The sequence below is a fragment of the Mytilus galloprovincialis genome, chromosome 13 (genome assembly GCF_965363235.1).
Source record: "Mytilus galloprovincialis chromosome 13, xbMytGall1.hap1.1, whole genome shotgun sequence".
NCBI lineage: Eukaryota > Metazoa > Mollusca > Bivalvia > Mytilida > Mytilidae > Mytilus > Mytilus galloprovincialis.
This window is the reverse complement of record NC_134850.1, coordinates 44,343,466-44,359,300: the sequence shown is the minus strand read 5'-3', so window position 1 is coordinate 44,359,300 and position 15,835 is coordinate 44,343,466. Positions and strand designations below refer to the sequence as shown.

General features: G+C 34.8%; 1 protein-coding gene and 1 long non-coding RNA gene across 2 annotated transcripts; one reads left to right on the top strand and one right to left on the bottom strand.

Annotated features, from left to right (window-relative positions):
• Positions 1 to 402: 402 nt before the first annotated feature.
• LOC143056974 (uncharacterized) lies at positions 403 to 3,669 on the bottom strand. The gene is made up of 4 exons (XM_076230185.1): positions 3,585 to 3,669; positions 2,910 to 3,001; positions 1,866 to 1,975; positions 403 to 1,228 (listed from the first exon to the last, which is right to left on the bottom strand). The coding sequence occupies exons 2-4, from the start codon at positions 2,974 to 2,976 to the stop codon at positions 914 to 916; spliced, it is 492 nt and encodes a 163-aa protein (XP_076086300.1). The 5' UTR covers positions 2,977 to 3,001; positions 3,585 to 3,669; the 3' UTR covers positions 403 to 913.
• A 2,177-nt stretch (positions 3,670 to 5,846) lies between these two features.
• LOC143056820 (uncharacterized) lies at positions 5,847 to 15,392 on the top strand. The gene is made up of 2 exons (XR_012972527.1): positions 5,847 to 6,148; positions 12,424 to 15,392. It is a non-coding gene; the product is annotated as an uncharacterized LOC143056820 (long non-coding RNA).
• Positions 15,393 to 15,835: the final 443 nt, after the last annotated feature.

Sequence of the window (15,835 nt, the reverse complement as noted above, 5' to 3'; positions counted from 1 at the left end):
TGAATCTTAGAAAAGACTGCACTGAGAACATTTTCACATCAAACAATTAGAATCACGAAATTGCAACGATAAACACCAAAATCGAGCAGCACACCTATATCAAAGTTCCGATACTCAAGAAGTACATTTTGCAATATAAAACTCTGAAATTATATTTTTCTTATTTACACAAGAAGCCCCGGAACAAGCTATTACAAGTATAAATAATAAAGTAAATACATTTTATGTGGTCATATTCTTTATTATACACATTCAAATGGCTACATGTTTGAAGTAGTGTTACATATTTGGCATCCCATTCTGATCAAACCTTATTTTGATAAATATAAATCTAAACAAACTGAAAACGTGTTCATTATATTTCTATATTCATTTTTTACATTAAATTTATGATTTCATTTTTTCGAGAAGTCAGCGTATTAATAAAAACCATAAAAATAAATGTAATGAATTTTGTGAATTGATTAATAGTTTTAGTGGACAAAAATGATAAGACAAAACAAATGAATAACACATCATAATCAATGACATACACATGCTACATTTCATTTAAAAATAAACATGTACATTATTGAAAGAATAGATCCAAGCGAACAAAATTTTACAAAAAATAAACAATTGTGTACACAAGTGAAAATATGTTTGTGTGCAGCGCGTGTGTGTCAATCCGCCGCTTCCCTTTCCCACCAAGCATATCAAATGGTTTTACGTTAAGGGAGAATGACCCGTGGTTCTTTTCATGTTTAGCTGAAACTGAATATAAACACAATTTAATAAAATGAAACGAGACGGCAACATAAGTTCAAATTAATTCGTCGTAATAAGTTAAACAAGACCATGTATGCATGTCAAAATGTTTATTAGTACATGTACATGTATCTGAAATGAATGATGGTCAAAACTCCATATCACCTTAGCCAAACATCCACTCCAGTCCCTTGGGCTTTTTGGGACACGGTCTATCTGAAGGCTCCCCGACTGTTCTTTTGGATTTTAATCTCTTCCCCTGAGCATTTAACATACGATCGTATTTTCTATCCAAACGCTGTATCAGCTGTTTAAACTCTGTCGACACCCACGACAGAGGACGTGTAACGAAGATAGAATCGTCCTCAGAATCGGAATCTTCTGAGGACATGGTTTCAATCTCCAATGCTTTCATGAACCTTTCCTCCTCCTTTGGATCAATTTTTCTTTCTTTTAGGGTTCTTCTTCGGTTGATAAGTTTCTGAAAAACGATACATATGTACAGTATACCTTAAATGTTAAACTCAGAAGATGGTGAGAAGTAAATACCACTTGATGTATAATTTGGATTATTTCCCTTGCATCACTATCAACAAACGAAATTGAAATCGCTATAAATAACGAATTATTAAGTATTGGTACCTTGTACAGTTGTTTTCTTATATAGCATAGGCGTATCATCGGGGACACTTAACTCGGATTAAATTAAACAGTTTGATTTTAGGGTAAAATGGGTCCCCCTCTTTTACAGATTTTAAACAAGGCGCTCTCCTTTTATTCAGAAAAATCCGGACCCGTCTCTGAGTAAGCGATTTGTTAAAATGGTAATTTTCTCATTTACAAAAAAATATTTACCTATGAAAACCATGAATTAACCATAATATACGGAAAAGTTACATGAACCTTCAAATCTCTTAATCAAACTGCCTACAACAAATTGATTACGTTTAATTCATTTGAACTCATCAAAAGCATCAAACATCTCCTTACTGTTATATAAGTTTCAATGTGTCTTTAATCCATCTTTATTGAAATTCCTATCTTAAGAATAATTATCGCCGATGTTTATTCCTTATCCAGATGACTAAAACTGTCTCAAGTGTTTATTTAGTACATACCCTGTGTTTTCGGCCATAGAGAACCATTTTTCTATTATGTTCTTCCTTTTTCCCTGTTAACTCCATTATCTCCTTCTGTTTAACAGAATTGAAATACGTTTCAATCCCACCTGCAGAAAAAAAAAGAACTATGTGAAAATATCAAACCTAAAATTAATACTTCAGTGCCAAAGCCTACATGAAATAATTAAAAAAAAAACAGAATAAGCCTCGAACACCAGTACAGTTTGAATTAAAGGTCCATACATGTTACGCATTGATAAACAAACTGAGGAGGGTTGGGATCCCGCCAATATTTCAGGAGCCAGTGATTCATTGGTTTTCGTTTGTGTACATGTTACATTTTTGTTTTTCGTTCATTTTCTGTACGTAAATTAGGCTGTTAGTTTTCTCGTTTGAATTGTTATACATTGTCATTTCGAGGCCTTTTATAGCTGATTATGCGGTATGGGCTTTGCTCATTGTTTAAGTCCGTACGGTAACCTATAGTTGTTAATATCTGTGTAATTTTGGTCTCTAGTGGAAAGTTGTCTCATTTGCATTACCACATCTTCTTTTTTATATAAAAAGTTAAAAGTTGAGGGATTTTAGAGCATGTGTATTCTGTTGCCATAGTTAAGCGTCCTTAAGTTCAAAGGACACAAACCGAAACTATACCGACTACGTCAGAAAAAAAGCGATGTAGTAATGACAATTAATCACTTAGGGTAAAGAAAGAAATCGGATACTGTCGTAAATTGACGGCCATTTGATATTCATGGAGGAATTTGGGGATGATCGAATCATTCTTTTCACTTTTTACTAAGCGCGTTTATTTGATATTGTTTTTGTTGTTTTGTTTGTTTTGGTGTTTGGTTGGATTTTTTTTTTGATGGGGGGGGGGATGGGGGTGGGGTCGTTTGAAAAAAGTAATTCCCAATCCACCATACAATCATAACTTTAGGAAACAAGTGATAAAACGCATTGGATAGGTAACTTTGATCTTCTATAACGACTGTTACAAAATATTATAAGTATAAGTGCTGCAGCTATAGATGTACTTACACCTGATCACACCCTCTTCAACAGTTTGATGCTGACCCTTCACATAGATCAAAATCGCCTCTGTCATTGCTTTATTTTCTTCAGAATTGCATCTTTGAATATAAGAATATGTTCATCATCAATTTCCTTATTTTGAAATTAAACTCATATAGTTCGTTTATTGATACTTTAAACATACTTGTAACAGAAAGAAAAAATGTGGACTAGCCTTCCTTGTCCTTTATATTAAAAAAAAAAGAATTGTCACTATACATGTAGGTGCATTTACGTTGCATACAGGGGATACTTAATTAAAAGGCGGGCTATACAGTTCATAAAAGGCAGAAACGTTTTGATTTGATAACAAAATATTTAAAAAAAAATAATAAATAAAAAAAATAACATCCATCCGTACATTGCTATACTTTTGTTTGGCAACATATAGGTACAGCGACTCCTTGGACGCAATAGAACGACCATAATCCACATCATTGAATGAGGAATCGGATGGTATATGATTGCTTTAATTTTTAATAAATATGCCGCGTTAAGTCTAAGCCAGCAATTTCTCTGTTTTCTATAAGGAGTGTGCTCTTCCGTCCCACTGCCCAAGCAAGTTCTTAAAAGGTCTTCAGATGTCAAAGTCATCTCGGACTAGGTATTCGATTGCTGTTTTAAGATACATGTTATACTCACTTAAGTACTGTACCGGCTGCAGTTTTTGTGGTCCACTTTAACCCATTTGCTCTCTTATTATGTTTAAATCCGTCACGTACAGATTGCTGTAAAAAGTTTAAAGTAAACATTATTATATTTCGAATGATGAGTAATGTATAAAAAAAAAATGAAAACAAGTATGTTAATTGATTACACTGTATCATCATGACTGTATGCATACATGTATATTGATAATGCGGGGTTCACACATTGCCGATTATTACTCCCGTTTGAGATCAGACAGCGATACGACACGAAAAGTGAAAAAGTCGGATTAGTATCCTCAATTATCTGGAATGTCCTATTATTGTCTGAACGCAGTCGTTTAAGTTCGTAACAGATTCCTACTGGTCGGGAAGGGTCCGAATAGTTCGGCAAAGCACCCCGACAGTTAGGTGCGTCCCGTAACATTCGGGGAAACTCAGCCGATTTTGTCTAGTCGTATTACAATCGTGCCTATGTCGTGACAGATTCTGCTGTATCGGATCGAATTCCTAACAATGTTCTGTGTATTCGGGACGGTGTCCTGTGGAACGGGAATGATCTGGAGAAATTTGTTCGAACAGATAACTTCCGTCAGCGTCGGTTCACTGTCTTGTCACTATCTGATCTCTGTCGGATTACATTCGGTAGAATCGGGACGCAGTCGTGACAGACTCGGTCGAATTTTACCTGGCGAAAGATAAAAATCGGATTAGAAGCGGATTTAGAACGGGATTATCGGGATAAATTCGCTTGGAAACGGTTGAATATCGGCGCTTCCTGAACAATATCTGATTGTTGTCGTGATTAAATTTTTAAAGTTTGAATTTACATCCACGATTCATAGGATCTTGATCAGACTTTTGATAAATTTTAATCGGGAATGGTCCTGTCAAGGACGGCAGTAAAAATCGTGAATGTGTGACCCCAGCTTTACTGAATATTTGATTGGTTAAGGCTACTAGTTTATTCCAAGTGACATTAAATAAAACAACAGTAAGAAATGAAATACCTTTATATATGCAGGCACGTGAATCTCATTTTTACTTTTATTCAGCTGCTTTCCATTTTCTGGTCTTTTTTCCAAAGTTTTTAACATGGAAAGGCATTCTCCAACAAGAGCATTTTGTTTGACAAACTGTTCTTGGAGAAATGTCCTTTGATTGTCAAATAACTTCTCAAGTGTCTGAAATACAAATATGTTGATATATTTAAACTTTCATTGGTATTATTAATAATTCACCAATCATGTGTCAATTTATAGTATTGCACCGTGGATGAGACTTGAACATAAATATGATGATTGAAAGTTATTGAAAAAAAGAATAGCATGAGATCTTAAAAATAACCATGTACATAACCCTATTGCCTACAAAACTTAAGTATAAATTGCGTTTTTTTAGTTTGTTTGAAATACTGTCAATTTTAATTTCGTACAAGAAGAGATAATTCATATGACAATATGCACTTCGCTTTTTTTCAGACAGGGCAAACAAACTGTGGCTGTGCAGTTAATATATAATTCTTATTTTTTTTGAAAAAATTATCAATTAAATGTGCGACATAACCTTGTTAAATATAATATATGAAGGGGTTATATTTAAAATTGAACGTGTAATGCCTTCAAATAAAAGAAATAGATTTTCTCCAGCTTAGTTTCCTTTTAGCGAAAGACCTTTATGTATATATATATATTGGCGTTTATACTAGCACTTAAGATAATACATTTTTAATCTCCAGGTTGTACGTACCCAACACCTTGACTAATATAAATATTAATTTGGCTCGTTAAATTTTCTTAAAATTTTGACAAAATGTTTACTTTGACCCTTTGACAAAAAATTTTAAAAATTCAAAAATTTGAATCAACAACTTTATAAGAAAAATTTCATTGGTTATAAAGCAGTTTGACTAAGAAGCCTAATATTTAAAAAAAAAAGGTGATTAAAACGTTTAATTGAATTTCGGAGTTATCTCCCTGTAGTATTAGATACAATCTTAACCAAAGCATTCATTCAAGGAACCGTAAAAGCTGTCACATCAATCAAAATGAAATACCATTAAACTGATAAAAGTATCCTTATCAAATCTAAAATGGAAATGACCACGCCACAAAATGATAAAATTATAATATCGCCTCATTCATGCCTATCAATTCCCAATCGTCATTATATATCGTGGAAGTATGTCAATTTATTACTTCAATTGGTTACACACATATGGTCATAAGTTATAAAGTGAAGTACCTTAATACACGAGCTGGATATACGTGAAGTGTTTTCTTGTTGCACTCTACCCAGTAAAGGGGTACTGGTTTGTCGGGTATACGAGCGAGGAGTATCTAGTGGCCCTCCACAAGCACCTGATGAAACTGTGACTGGGCTATTTGCTATACTTGGACTCTCAAAATGTGGCCTCCATATCTGTGCTGGACTTGGGCTTCTTCCTTGCTCAGGGACTTCTGAAGTCTGTGATGACTCAAGGAACAAATGCATGCTGCTGTCCCCAATATCCGGATCCTCATCAGAAGACATCAAAGAGTTGAAAGTTGACATTTTGAGGTATGTGCAAATCTTAGAATTCGGAGTTCGTGTTTAGAGAGTAAATTTTTATATAAATGAATATGTGTATATATTCTGATCTTTATAGCCAACTTGCAGTTGTTACAACTGCATGCCACATGACCAGAAGCAGATTTATCCTATGCAATTTACAGTGATCCTCGATGACATCAAAGTTCTTCAACTCTATGTGTATAAGGGATCAAAGCTTCCGTATTTGACATATTAACAAAAGCACTCCTCCTTTCTAGTTAGTCATACAATAGTTAGTGAATGGGACGGAGAAAATAATTATTTGCAACAATTGTGATAATGGTTCAGAAAGGAGCTTCAAAATTAACATTGTGCTACTCATTTACAGATCAAAGTATTTGTATACATTGCATGAACAATATTGTTTAATTACCAGTTCAAGAAATCTTTCAATATTATCATGTATAGATATTTGACGGTTAAAAAAGAGACTGATTTATTATGATACATGTTTTTATCATTCATATACTACATTTGATATTTGATGATTATTTTCCTTTTTCTATCTTTCAGTAAATTAAGGTCGCATATTCAAAAGTGCGTAATCATCTCCCTTTATTCATTTGATTATATTATGTACAATAATCAAGTCAATAAAAATTGTAACAGATGTTAAAAAAAATAATAAACTTTTAAGGAACCGAGTTTTTTCCTAAAAAAATATTCTGATCAAGCAGATGTCAAAAAAAATGTTAGACAAAAAAACCATCTCCCCTCCCTTTGAAGTTAAATGGTTGCTCCCTAAACACAAGTGTTACAATGTTTACCATTACGAAATTAAAGGGATCGTTAACTTCATTTTGTTTTTATTGTATACACTAGAACACATCCGCGATATCACAGGTCCGTGACTGAATAAAAGTATATAACTATGTGCAAGCCTTATTTTCGCCTGAATTTTTAGTATTGGTATTGTAATCTGAAAAAGTCATGCTGATTATAATATGCACAGTTTTCTCTGCTTTCAAAATTTTTCTTGTTTGAACTCTTCGAACTGGAACTTATCAATTATGGTAATAAGATAAGATAAGAATTTTATTAATCTAACCAAGAACCTATAAAGGGCATCATTTTACAACAATATTATGACAATATGATTGGTAATATTAATTATGGGGAAAGCAAAAGGGTCTGGAATGGTTAATCAACTTAAGTGTCTTATATTAGCTATATATAAACAGTTGAAGGACGCCTCAGGTGCGCCATAGACGGATCCAGAGGAGGGGTCAGGGGGCCCGGGCCCCCCCTTTCATGGGAAAAATTTAGTGATTATATAGGAAATCACCGAAGCATGGCTGTAGCCCCCCTCTTTTAGGTCAGTCAGCGCCCCCTCCCCCTTTATAAAAAGTTCTGGATCCGCCACTGTGTGGGAGTTTCTCGCTGCATTGAAGAACTATAGGTGACCTTCTGCTGTTGTCTGTTCCATGGTCGGGTTGTTGTCTCTTTGACATATTCCCCATTTCTATTCTCAATTTTATTTATTACAAGACCTTTCCTATAGAATTTATTGTTAACTTGTTCTCGTTATGAACGTGCATGAAACATTTGCAACAGGATGTTAAGCAATCAATTATCAATCTTATGCAAGTTTATGCACTAACAGTAACACAAAAAATGACAAAGGTCAACTGTGTCCCACACATAAGAAATATTATATTTTTAAATTTAAAGTCCTGACCGCAAAGACACCTCCAATATATATGTATATCCACAGCCAGCAAAGTGATAACTTCCTAGCATTCAAACTGTAGAATAATTTACCCGAACAGCTTATACCCAAGATGGGACAGATGGACAGAAAGATAAAAGGACAGAAGGAAAAATTGCCCCCTGATAACTATGCTTGTCTTTATGTCTTTATAATGTATACTTTTAATTTTGTTTAGCTATATACAACTATGTCGATGTGCTACAAAATAACTTTTAAACACAAATGTCTTAGCTATAGGAAACGACTATCGCCTCCGGGTGCGATAATTTCTCGCTGCATTTTCTGCTCTATGGTCGGGTTGTTGTCTCTTTGACACATTAACCATTTCCATCTCAATTTTATTCAATTATAAGCAATAATGAAAATTGATAAATTAAATTTCATTATTTTAAGGCCAAAGTTACCGGACCTAAGCCCAATTAAAATAGCACGGGGAAGTCATAAGAAGCAAATATTATAAAAGCACATTTGTCCTTTATAAAACTCGCAAATGTCTAATTGAAAAAGCTCAAATTTCTTATGAAAAAGCGCAAATATCCTGCGCCGTTTTGTATAGAAGATACATGTATGTCTGTCAGTTAAATAAATTCTACCCTTATGAAAAGAGAAACATTGCTGCAACCTTGCGGTAAGGTTGCAGCAACCTTGCGGCAATCTTTTTAGTTCGCCAGAAGACCTGAAAGTTGTTCACCAGTGTTCGCCGCTAGCAGCGACCTTTCGGCAAACAAATGTAAAAGTTTGCCGCAAGGTTGCCGCAAACTCTTAACTTTCTTAAATTTGAAGGAAATTGTAAACAAACTTTAAAGGAGTCCTAAAGTTTGCTGGAACTTCGCCGCAAACATTATAGCATACTGAGCATGCTCCCTGTACTAAAATCAGACTTCCTGCTTCTTTGAATTTGAAATAGGAGGGAGTTTTTAATGTTGGTGTTTTCATGTTAAAAGTAAATGGATGTTATATATGATAGATGTCTGAGTTATATATGATTCAATTAGTTCCTGGAACATGCCATGCATCATTGATCATCTCTTTGTAAGTTAATTTAGACAGTTTTTGCATGTTAATTTGCTATGATTGGTACAAAAATTAAGTCAAAGAACCCCCATTTTGAAATAACGATTGTGTTACACTCTTATTGCCCTTAGAGAAAGCTAGATCATTACAGTTAAAATCTTAAACTTTGTGGATAATGATGTTTTGCAGGAAAGGTCTTCAAAACAATTTTTAATTCTATATTATATTGTTTAATCCCATTTGTCAGATTTATATTTTAGATATGATTTTATGCTTTATGTTGTAATGCCTTAATCATGTTAATCCCAGTTTCTTTATAATTGGCCTTATAAAGACAGATCTGTTCTTGATTTTTTCATACATATGAATCTGTGAAGAAATTAATCAGCTCATTCTGAATTATGCACTGAGTAAATTAATAAATATACATGTACCTACATTGTTTTAATTGTGGTCACAACTTTTAACTCTCTCTTTCACATTTCTTTAAAAATGTAATTTGATCAGAAGGTGAGCAGGTAAATATCAGTTATTGGTCATAATAATTAATTTTGATCCACATGTGCATCATTTTGAATAAGAGGTACAGTTTTGAAAAAAGAATTAACATATAAAGGTAGTCATAGGGCATCATTATCACTTGATTTGCCAGAAGTTCACCGCAAACTATATAAGGCTTTGAAAGTTTGCCGGAAGTTCACCACAAAAATTGCCAGAAGTTCGCCACAAACTATATAAGGCTATCAGAGTTCGCCAGAGGTTCACCACAAATATTCGCCAGAAGTTCACCACAAACTATATAAGGCTATCAAACTTTGCGGCAGACTTGCCGCAACCTTCATTTGCATGGTAAAAAGTCGCGGTGAAGTTGCCGCAAACTATTTGCAGCAACCTTACCGCAGTGTTTGCGGCAGATCTGCCGCAACAGTTCGCCAGAAGGCTGATTTTTCAGTAAGGGTATGAAGGTTTAACAGAAATGCTGACGTTATGAAGAGACTTATTATGGTCTCATAAAACATCTCAAATTTTAAGGAGATTCCCGATTTTACTTAAATCAATTCAAAAATTCTACAGAGAAACTTAGTCTTGCTGAAGAATATCTTAATTCAGAAGTTTATGAATACCTGTACACACTTTCAAAATAACCAATTTATATAAAATGGTATATAGACATATTCTTAGAGGCATGATATTTTTATTAGTTGTTAGTGTCTTTGAAATAGCTGTCAGGTAACTGCGAGTACTCTCGGATCTGTTCATTGTTTCTTTTTGTGTCGGGATGTATAAGTACCCGGCCACGTCCACTTGTAATTTTTGTCTATCTGATGAGTTAAGCCTTTTTCAACTGATTTTTATAGTTCGTTCTTATGTTGTACTGTTATACAACTGTCCCAGGTTAGTGAGAGGGTTGGGACCCCGCTAACATGTTTAAGCCCGCCACATTATTTATTTATGTGCCTGTCCCAAGTCAGGAGCCTGTAATTCAGTGGTTGTCGTTTGTTTATGTGTTATACATATTTGTTTTTCGGACATTTTTTTACCTAAATAAGGCCGTTAGTTTTCTCGTATGAATGGTTTTACATTGTCTTATTGGGGTCTTTTATATCTGACTATGCGGTATGGGCTTTGCTCATTGTTGAAGGCCGTACGGTGACCTATAGTTGTTAATGTTTGTGTCATTTTGGTCTTTTGTGGGTAGTTGTCTCATAGGCAATCATACCACATCTTCTTTTTTATATCAAAAGATACAAGAATTAAAATGATGTACGCAACACACGACATCAGTAGATACAAAAAAGCAGCAGTGACGCTCGAATAAAAAAGTTAAAAGTCTAAATACATTACAAAGTTAAGAAATCTATTCCTTGGGTAGACAATCCGTAGCTTTTCGAAAAGGTCAAAGTTAATAATAGGACTCAAAAAAGAAACAAAAAAGAAACAACTCAAGGTCAGAATAGAAATGATGACCGTGCTTGAAAGTCACATGTGAAGCTCTTTCTGTCATGTCCTGAATTTAGATAACAAAAACGAAAATAAGCTTTCACGAGTAAATTTGATAGTATTGCATGCAAGTAGTATCTTAGCGCACGAAATAATAAATAGAAAGCATCTCACTGATACTCAGGAAAAGAATTTGCATCAACACATATCTTAAACATATAGTTGAATTCGAATGTCAAACGGTCTACATTAAATGTTGTGACTCATGATTCATTGACATTTTATACGGAATTTTTGAGAACGCAAATCGATAGTGTGCTTTTGAAATGTGATCTATAACGTAAATGAATCAAGAGGTGTAGGATCGTTGGTCAACACAATGAATGCAATTTTCAAAACCGTACCATATAGTACAAATATGTAGATGCTATACGATTAAACTATTAAAACAAACAAACAAACAAAAATTTAATATAACAACCTGTTAAGACCTGTAAAAACGACAGAAAACCTTCGAGACGTTCCGAGAATTTTATTCTGACTTCCGGTCGAGAGATCTTGAGTGGCCCATAGACACATCCAAAACTCGCCAATATATAAGCATGAACCCCTCAGGGGGTTCATGCAAAAAAAATTACGGATCCGATATAATTGCCATTGAGAAAACTTTCCACAAGAGACCAAATGAGACAGAAACTAAGAGCTATGGGTCACCATGCGACCTTCAACAATGAGAAAAGCCTATACCACTTAATCAGCTATAAAAGGCCCCGACATTACAAATGCACTAAATTCAAACGAGAAAACTAACGACCTTATTTTTGTACAAAAAAAGATTTGAAAAACAAATATGTAACACATCAACAAACGACCACCACTGAATTACAGGCTCCTGACTTGGGACAGGCACATTCATATAGAATGTGGCGGTGTTAAACATGTTAGCGGATAAATCCTCCCCCAACCTGGAACAATGATGTAACAGTACAATCAACATAAGTTCGTTGTCTTTGTTGTATCATTAAACACACAACTTATCAGTTGTCTTTTGAACAGCAAAAGCAAGCATACGACATGAAATTAACACTAGCAAGCCTCACCACTTCTCTCGACATTGACACAAATGGCCTTGTATATAGGTTAATATCCATGGTGATAGAGATAAAAGAAAATCAGTTAAAGCTCAAATTTGGATGTTTTTTCTCCATCTTACTTAGGGTCAAACAGGATTACCAAGGCCTCTAGTTCAACATTTACTATGACAAAACAAAACGGGATGGTCGCCTGGTCGGTCTGGGTACTTTAGCAACTTAAGTACTCTAACATTATATTCACGATTGAAGGGTACACAGACCTTTAAATAAATGAAAATATGAGACTTTAGTTTTCCATTTCTTTAAAATTTTTGCAGTGATTTCATCTGAATTCAATTATCATTTGAAAATGCTTTGATAAAAAGTGTATTTCCCTATTTATTATTTTACAAAGAACCAATGTACATTTATAATAACATCACTCTGTTTCTTAATATTTACACTGAGAAATAGTATAAGTAAAGCTGTCTTTATTTTTTCAGCGAGAATGTCAAAAAGAGACCAGCCTGTGTCAACGGCTCATTTGGAATTTCAGAGGAAACGAGGAAAGAAAGAATGTCCTGGTTGTAATGACATATTTGGGAAGCAGCATTTCGAAAATCATCGGCTTAAATATTATAATAACAGTATATGGCACTGTAGTAGTAAGACATTGAAAAGTCAGGAAACTTCGATAGATGACAACCAAGAAACCGCAAGCCCCTATTTGGCATCATCAGCTGATGAAAATGACCGACCATTAATTTCTATTATAAAGGCAAAATTAAAAAGCAATTTGCAGGCGCTTAACCACGACTCAGATGAATCCGACAGCGAAGAAGAAGAAATTTGGGACAATGTAACGATCGCAGACATTGATTCTGATTTCAACACAGGGGACGATGCACGTCAATTTCAGACTATAATCGGTGATCATGACAGTAGCCGCTCAAATATGCCTTCCCTTTTAATGTCCTTATTGATTTTTGTTTGTACATGGCAGGCCTGTCACATTATTCCAGATATAGCAATCCAGCGTTTGCTCTCATTTTTCAGCGATTTTTTCAATGCTTTGTCTGCGGAAAATGTTGCAATTGCAACAATATCCGCTGCTTTTCCTGCTTCTGTATACAAATTATATAGAGATATCGGTTTCAAGAAAGATAATTTTACTAAATATGTCATATGCAAGAAGTGTTACAAATTATATGATTTCGAAGACTGTATGCACATTATCGAGGGTCAACAAGTCTCAAAAACCTGTCAGAATATTCGCTTCCCAAATCATCCACAGATCGGAAGGAGAAAAGTATGTGGAGAACTTCTTTTGAAAGTTGTTCAGCTGCAAAAGAACAGAAAGCTGTATCCTTATAAAACATTTTGTTATAAGTCTTTGGAATCTTCAGTTTCAAGTCTTGTCCACCTTCCTGAATTTGAAAAGAACTGTGAAAAATGGAGATCAAGACGACAAGAAGAAGGTTTTTTTGCAGATGTTTACGATGGACGAATTTGGAAAGAATTCCAAGGTACAGAGATAGACAACTTTTTGTGTAGCGAGAGACATTATGGATTAATGATAAACTTGGACTGGTTCCAACCATATGAGCATGTTCAGTATTCTGTAGGTGTTATGTACGCTGTTATTTTAAATTTACCAAGAAACGAACGTTTTAAGTTAAAAAATGTCGTTCTCATCGGTATAATACCGGATATGGGAAAAGAACCAAGTCTACAAACATTCCTTGACCCTCTTATAGATGAACTCAAAAGTGTATGGACATACGGTTTTTCGTCGAATTCTTTTCAAAGTAAAAAGGATAAACAGAATTTCAAGTTAGCATTGATGTGTGTCGGCTGCGATATTCCTGCAACAAGGAAATTGTGTGGATTTTTGGGCCATGGCGCTACCTTAGGATGCTCGAAATGCATGAAAACATTTCCTGGTGATATCGGTAGGAAAATATATGGTGGTTTTGACGTTGAAAATTGGATACCCCGGGATTTAATTCATCAGCGACAGTTGGTTCATCTCATAAGACAAGCAAAAACACAAACAGAAAAAGACAGTCTAGAAAGCAAATACGGTCTCAGATATTCTCCTCTTTGGGATCTGGAGTACTTTGATCCAATCCGGATGTCAATTATAGACCCGATGCATAATCTGTACCAGGGAACAGCGAAGAAATTAATTAAAATTTGGTTGGAATTAAAAATTTTGCTACCAGAAGAATTGAAAACGGTACAGGAAAGGGTAGACTCTGTAAATGCTGCTAGCAACATCGGTGCTATACCAAGAAAAATATCCTCCTCTTTCGGTGGATTTACTGCAGAGCAATGGAAGAATTGGACAAATGTTTTTTTCCATATTTTCACTAAAGGATGTCTTACCTAATGCAGATTTGGATATTTGGCGGAAATTCGTACTTGCAAGTCATACAATCGCTTCTAAGTATGTTACAGAGGCAGATATAAGGCAATATGAGGATAGCATCCTACAGTTTTGCAAAGACTTTGAAGCTAAGTATGGCAAGGATCGAGTAACACCGAACATGCATTTGCACTATCATTTGAGCGATTGTATAAGAGACTATGGGCCAGTTTATTCGTTTTGGCTTTTTAGCTTCGAACGATATAATGGTCATCTTGGTTCACTGCCGAAAAACAATCGATCGGTTGAATTGCAGATGATGCGACGTTTTACTCGAGATTCCTTTGTAAAATCTGTAAAACTACCACAAAAATACGAAATTACTCTAATAAAACACTTTCAACAGATGGATACCCTTGGAGCAGTAGCAGACATAGCTGATGAAGAGGTTAGACATCTTCTCTACTTAGCAAAACGAAGTGCCCCAATTTTAAACCAGGACTGGTCACACATTGGTGCATATCAATACTCAAAGGCATCACGACACTGTCTTACATATGACGAACACCGTATTATTTCTCGTACTTACAGTGTCATGTATCCAGATTTGTCGGAAGCTGTAATTCCAGAATCTTGTAGAAAATGCACAGCAGTTAGTTTAGGCAATGAGGTATATGGTTCATGGGACTCTAGACACAAGCGTTCATCATTTGTAATGGCTTATTGGCATACAAAAGACGGGGAAATAATTACTGAGACCGGCACTGGGGATCTTACACCCGGCATTATCCAGACTTATTACTTACATAACCTGTTGGTCAGAGGTGATAACAACATTCACTTATTTGCAAGGGTAAAGTGGTTACGTGCTCTACCAGCTAGATACAGGTATCACTGTGGGAGACCAGTAGAAGTGTGGAGCCAAGAAATGTTTGAACCTTTTGGGCCATCTGCATTTATACCTGTTGCACGAATTTATTGTAAATTTGTACGAGCGGATGGTGAGCTTTCAGGAAGGAAAGTTTCCTTTATTTGTCCATTAAATACTGGAACGAATATATAAACATTATTTCACTATTGATTATTAAAATGTATAAAATTTAAGGCACATATTATATGATATTGATTTGAATATGTTGAAAGAAATATTGATTCTTGAATTTTTTTGTCGTTGGGGCCGTCATTTTTTTTTTTAAATAAGTACGTACGTTCCAACTATAAAGTTTACTTTAATCACTTGTGGTAGTAAGAGTCAATTCAAATGTTAAGTTATTGCATTCGAGCCCCGTTTTCAATTGCAGATATTTCTGTTTTTATGGTTTCACAAAGATAAAAGATTTAAATAGCAAGTTTCATTTCGGTTTGGGGGGGAGGGGGTGTCTGTCTGGAAACTCCAGTGCAACAAAATTGCCGTATTTTCAAGGGAAGATAAACTTCTTTCGATACCTTGCGTATGTAAATACATGTATATACATGTATCATTTATCTTCATATTATCCATTTGGAAACTATTTTCTTTTAAATGTATAGTACTTGGATCGTTTTAT